Raw genomic sequence first — 6,127 nt, 5'->3', positions numbered from 1 at the left:
GCGCCCGGTCCTAGCGCCCGCCCGGCTACGGCCCCCTTCCTCCGCCGCACGCCCCGCGCCTCCCGGGCCCCCCTCCCTCCCGGCGGCTCGCCGCCCCTCGCTCCCCGCCCCCCGCTCTCCTTCTCATTGTTCTCCCCGCCCCTATCACAACTTGCCTCCGCGCCGCCCGACACGCCTCCGCCCCGCCCCCTCCGCCCCGGCGCGGGCTCTCCAGCTGGTGCGTACGGAGCTCGAACCCTCGCCTCCTCCCCGCCCCTCCTCCTCCGCGGGCAGCGCGCGCCCCGCCCCGGCCCCGCTACCGCTACGAGCCGCGTACCCCCCCCTCCCCGGGCAGCCTCAGGTTGGTGGGGCGTACGAAACTCGGGCGGAGGGGGTGAAGGTGGCAGGCGCACTGTCCCGCCCCCTGCGGGGTGAGGCGGTCTGAGCTCGGGAGGCTGGGACGCGGTTGTCCTCCCTCCCCCGGGGAAAGTTGGTGGAGTTTTCCCGGCGGAGGCGCAGAAACTTCCTCCGTCCCCCTCCCCCCTCCATGCAGGCGACGCCGAGCGAGGCTGACGCTGGGGGCCAATCGCCGCAGAGCTGCGTGTCGGAGGCGCACTCTGATTGGACAGCGGGGAAGCCCGTCAGCCTGTTGGCCCCGCTGGTCCCGCCCCTCAGCGCAGGGCAGCCTTTAACCTTTGGCCCCGGCGGGCGCCAACCACTCAGATCGCTGCTTGTTGGTATGTGCAGCGGCAGTGGCCGCCGGCGGAGCAGTCTGAGCCCGACGATGAGGCCGGGGACGGGAGCTGAGCGTGGAGGCCTCATGGTGAGTGAGGCGGCCAGCCGCCCTCCGGTGCGGGGTCCCGGGGACGGGGAGCGGGGGCTGTCGGGCCGCAGCGCCCGGGCCCCTCCCGGCGGCCTCCCGAGGAGACGGCCCGCGGCGAGGCGTCGGCGGAGCGGGGCGAAGCGGCACAATGAGACGCGGAGTCAGAGGCCGGCGGCCGGTCCCGAGGGGCAGAGGCCGGGAGCGCGCGGCGGCGCTCGGGGCGGCGGGCTCCGGGGCTGGGGTGGGGCGCGTCGCGGGGGCGCGGAGGCGAACCCGGACGTCCCCGCGGCTGGGCCTCGGCCTCGGCCTGGGCGGCGGCGGCGGCGGCTCTGGGCCTCGGGCCTCGGGCGGGGGAGCCCGGAGAGCCGGGCCCGCCGCCGCCCGCAGCCCCCGCCCGCGCCCCCGCCCCCGCCCGCGGAGGGCTTCCTCACGGGAGTGAGCGGCCTGCGCCGGGCTCCGGGCCGCCCCGGGGAGGGTCCTCCCTGAGCCGAGGAGCGTGGTCTGCGGTGCGGGTTCTGAGGGACGCACCCGCGCTCGGCGTCGGGCGTCCTTGGGGACCCTGGCCTCGCTCGCCTCTCCCGGAGGCCGCGCTCCTCACAGTGAAGTCGGCGAATCCTCGCTTCAAAGTGTGAAGTCAGCGTGGAGCCGGGTCCGGGAACGGTTACTGTTCGGGCGCTGGCTGCCTTGTACCCGTGAGGAACAACAAAGTCGTGGCTCCCGGACCTGCTCCTGCGCGGCGCCGGCTGTTAACGCGCTGCAGCAGCCTGCTTCGGAAATGAAATCTGTGTTCTCTTTGCCCAGTGATTATTTTAATTTTTTCTCCGATTACTTTGTGATTCGGCCGGTGGCGAGCCCGTGTAAGTTCCGGTGGGAGGTGCATTTTGTTTAAGAAAACAAAGTACAAGGCAACCCGGTGATGCGGCCTCAGTTGGCCTGATGCTGAGCCACTCTGCCAGTAGCCAGCTTGTGCGATCAGGTTTTTGAGAAGCGTTCATCGTCCCTTGCTCGCTCTCACGTGTCCCTTGTTTTCCAGATGGGCCACCCTGGCATGCATTATGCCCCGATGGGCATGCACCCCATGGGCCAGAGAGCCAACATGCCTCCTGTACCTCACGGAATGATGCCGCAAATGATGCCCCCTATGGGAGGGCCACCAATGGGACAAGTAAGGATGCTCCTGTTTCGTTTTGTCTTCGGTTATCCTTGTGTCAAGATTTTCAAAACCTGGGTCAATACTTGCAGCTATTTAAGGATTAGTTTATGCCAAAATAATATTGTCGAGTAATTCAAATGCTGAGTCTAATCAAATTTTGAAAGTAAGGAAAAAACCTTCCGTGTTAAAGATTTATTTTCTACCACAGCAGAACTAAGAGTTCTCTTTTTAAGTAGCTGTATATGTAGTCTTTTTAGTGTCATGACTTTATTTTTCCAAGTATGTCAATTGAAGTTAAATGTTTGAAGAGTGATTATTTTATAGGTCAACGTATTTTATGTCTATGGACCACGTAGATGCATAGAATCTAAAAATAGCAATTGCTTAGGCCTTTACCTTAGAGTAAAGTTTATTCCTGAAATAACAACTTCTTTGTGTGTGTGTGTGTGTGTGTGAGCGCACACGGGCGCGTGTACTCGGTGGGGGTAGAGCAGGGAGGTTCTACTCTGATTTGATTCTTCATAGGACAGTGCCATATAGGGGGTTCATTTTCCACTTACACTGTTTGGTTTTTGTTTTGTTTTAAATGCTTATTGCTTCTGCACTCCTGCTTTTGAGCTGTCCCTTTCATCTCTAGCATAAATGTAAATGGACATTTTGTGGGAGTGATTTGGAACAAAAGGTTTTAATGCTGACTCAGTGAATTCAGTAGAACTGAGTTCCTAGAGAAGCATCCAAGAAAGGTAACAGGTTCAGTTACCATGAATAATTTCATGCTCCCTGTCAGGTTCTGTAATACATAGACTCTTTGGTGGCTGAGTTCTTTCCATTTGAGTATCTCAATAAATCATCAAAAATTTAGGCTAGTAAAATATTTTGGAAAGCCAGTCAATTAGGTATGGTCTTTCTGCTAATTAATATTGTTTGTGTTGATAATCAGTTAAGCCTTGATATTTTAAGTTATTGGTGAAATTGTAGTGGAGAAAGGAGCTTACTTTGTGTCTTTCTCTTTTAACCTTAGGAGTAGAAGGGCTTAATGTCAAGTGACTTTCTTCTTTTTAATTTGAAATATAGCCCTTAATTTTGTATAAAAATCTTTATTCAAAGACACCAGGCCCAAAAGATTCTGCCTGTAGGAGTTGAGTGTTTTTTTTTTGTTTTTTTTTTTAATAAAAGAACCATTTATTCTGTTGTTCTGGATAACACAAGTTTTAAAACTCCCTTAGATGATGGAGAAACAACTCTGATTCCTCTTCTGTTTCTTTCCATCTCTAAGCAGCAAGGAGCTCTTCTGGTTTTCTTAGTAGAGCTGCTCTAACTAGATAATGAGCTTTAAAAAATATTTATTCTTTAAATGCTCTGGTTCTTATTTAAAATTAGTTTCTTTCCACAGAAAGATAAAATAAAACAATTTGCTACTGCCAGATGCTTCTCTCTTTTCTGGGGCCTTCTGTTTCCATTGGGCCAGTCAAGGTAAGTTTTGCAAGGGATTGACCTGCTTACCCTTGCTGTAATGGTGCTATTGCACTACCAAACCAAGACACCAGCTAGTCATTTCTAGTACAATGCAGATTTTATTTTATTTTTTAAAGACTTTTGTGTATTTCATTGGCATAAGCTGGTCACAGTTTGTTTTATGGCCCTTTCTCTTTAGTTGTATCAGTGATCATCTTCCTAGTAAGGTTACTTGATATTTGGTATACATCCATTCAAATACTCTTAATTTTACCTTGAGATTTTCTTCTTTTTTTCTAGACCAGTGTATGCCATGTACCTTTAAGTATACCTATTTAGATGTTTAAAAGTCTCTCCCTGTCAGCTCCTGTTAGGAGAATGAATGAACGACTTAAGGGTCCAGCTCTTAGGGTCCCAAGAGAATCCCCACTGTTTTTCCTTAAAATTAGATACTTCTTTTGTCTTATTAATCTCTTAATTTAAATGGGGCCCAAATCTTGGTAAAACTAATTCTTTATTTGAGCTTTCGTAACAGACTGGGAGGGCATGGATAATTTAAATATTCAAGTAATCTAGAATTCTAATTTAAAGCTCTGTAAATAATTACCTTAAAAATAAAAGTTGACAGCACAGTACTCACTCAGAGGTGTTAATGGTCAGAAGTTCATGAGAGACAGCAGGGTGCCTGTGAATGACACAGTTCAGTGCAGGGACACAAAGTTGGTAGCGTTCTGCCGTTCAATTTTAAAAAGTTAAAAAGACAGTTTACAAATTTTTTAGAGTTTGGTCCTGAGGGTGATGGGAACCTCATGTATGTTGCCTACTTCACATTAATATCTCATTCTGGGACCAGCCGAAAATGAAAATTGGTGCTAGTCTTACTCGCTAAGTGCTTCTGGTGTTTGGAATGTTATATGGGCACAACAGGAAATTTTAAAACTTGTTTGTAAAATAATATGCAGACTGGACAGAATTAACAACCTTTAGGAGCCAGAAGTCATAATTTTTCAAATGAGAAAGTTATTTAGGTTAAAAGAGTACTAGGTTTTCTGAAGGTTTTTTTTTTTTTTTTTTTTTTGTACTTATTCAGGAGATTGACTATAGTGCCCTTTATAGGATTAAGGTTGAATCTGTTACTACTGAAAAATAAATTTCATCTCAATTATCTATGACATAGGTTACATTTGCTTTTTACTGTACGTTAACTTCATATGGGAAAGTTGTCCTAGATTTACAGGATTATAGACTCTTATAGTTGGAAGGGACTGTGAAAGTTGCATGGACTTTAATATGGAAATTAAATAATGCTTTATCACTGGTTAAAAAAACCGTTAGTAATATTTTCCCTACTTGGTGGGAATACTCAAAAATTTGCAGTAGAGATTTGCCTTAAGATGTGATTGTATGTGAGGCCATTTTCCACTTATATGGTCAGTAATGTTTTTCTTTTAAAATATTATCACCTCTTACAAATTTTTGTTGTACTTTCTACACAAAGGACATGCAAGTCCTACCTTTATCACAGGTGATTTTGCCCTCACTAAAATCCTAAGAAAGTCCTCCTAGTTGGCTCTTTGTTTTTTTCATTTTTAATTTTTCTTTTAATGAGAAAAGTGGAGTAAAAGCTGTAAGGTCTCTTTCAGCTCTAACAAGCTATGATTCAATTCAGGTCATTTGATGAGAAGAGTAGGTGATATGTATGAGATGTTATGGGTTGATATGTACATAAAAACAAAATTCTTTAGTAATGCCTCCCTAATTCTAATTATTCAGTACTCTTTTTGCCTTTGTTCAGTAAGTTTGTAAATGAATGCTTTTCACAAATGAATTTGATTTTCTTGTTCTTACATTGAGTAAGGCAGGCTTTAACAGATCTTGAGTCTATTCCTGCTGCCATCTGGACCCAAGTAGTATATACTGCTATGCCCAGGATACTCTTGACAAGTTTTGAGCTGGTTTTCTTGCTTCAAGCCTCCCCCCTCAGATTCTTTTAGAGTTCAGCATGTTGTCTCCTTGCCCAAGAGCCTCCAGTGCTTTTCTGTACCTATGGTATAATGTCTAAATTGCACACTTTATAACTTTCAAGAATCTCCCAGGTCCAACTTAGTGCATGAGTCTGAGCTGCATGCCTTCACGCTCCCTAATTTGAACCCAGGCTGTTTTCTCTATCTTGAGTGATTGTATCAGTTCATGACTGAGCTCATGCTCTTCGTGTCCTCCTGTCCACAGCTCACTGCCACCATGAACTTTCCTTTACTTACCTAAGTTCTACCATTTCAAGTTTTACCTTCCTCCGGAGATCCTCAGCAATAACTTTGCCCAACATATACTTTCCCTTCAAATTATTAAAATAAAATCCTATGTAATTTGCCTGTAACTTTGTTGCACTTATTTGGGATTTATTTTTGTTTTATGGTGTATTTGCTCTTTCCAGCATGTAATAGACTGTAAGCTCTTAGAGGGCAGGGCCTATGTTTTGTACTTTTTAAGAAGTCCACAGGTGCTGAGCACAGTTCTCAGCACAGCATGGATGCTCAGTAAAATACTTGTTGAATGAATGAAACAAAAACCTATTCTTTCCCACATTATAGGCCATGAAGATAGATGTTACATGTGACTATTTTCAGTGGTTACTTGTGACTTTACACTGTTACAACTTAATTCTTATTTTTAGTGTTTGTCTCTCTAGTTTTTTCATTTGATAAAAATGGAAGATA

General features: G+C 46.9%; 1 protein-coding gene across 5 annotated transcripts in view; it reads left to right on the top strand.

Annotated features, from left to right (window-relative positions):
- The first annotated feature begins 208 nt into the window (after positions 1-208).
- Positions 209-6,127, top strand: part of PRPF40A (pre-mRNA processing factor 40 homolog A) — a 58,666-nt gene continuing 52,747 nt past the window's right edge. For 4 of the 5 annotated variants that reach the window (XM_072757815.1, XM_072757814.1, XM_072757813.1 and 1 more), the window contains exons 1-3: positions 209-340; positions 533-802; positions 1,836-1,967. In XM_072757815.1, the coding sequence (XP_072613916.1) occupies positions 719-802; positions 1,836-1,967 (216 nt within the window). In that variant the 5' untranslated portion in view covers positions 209-340; positions 533-718. Of the gene's footprint in view, positions 341-526; positions 803-1,835; positions 1,968-6,127 lie in introns of those variants that run through there. The other variant, XM_026008037.2, reaches the window with a different exon arrangement.

The sequence above is a fragment of the Vulpes vulpes genome, chromosome 5 (assembly GCF_048418805.1).
Source record: "Vulpes vulpes isolate BD-2025 chromosome 5, VulVul3, whole genome shotgun sequence".
Taxonomy (NCBI): domain Eukaryota; kingdom Metazoa; phylum Chordata; class Mammalia; order Carnivora; family Canidae; genus Vulpes; species Vulpes vulpes.
The sequence above is the reverse complement of the archived record's forward strand: the minus strand, read 5'-3'. Positions and strand labels throughout refer to the sequence as shown.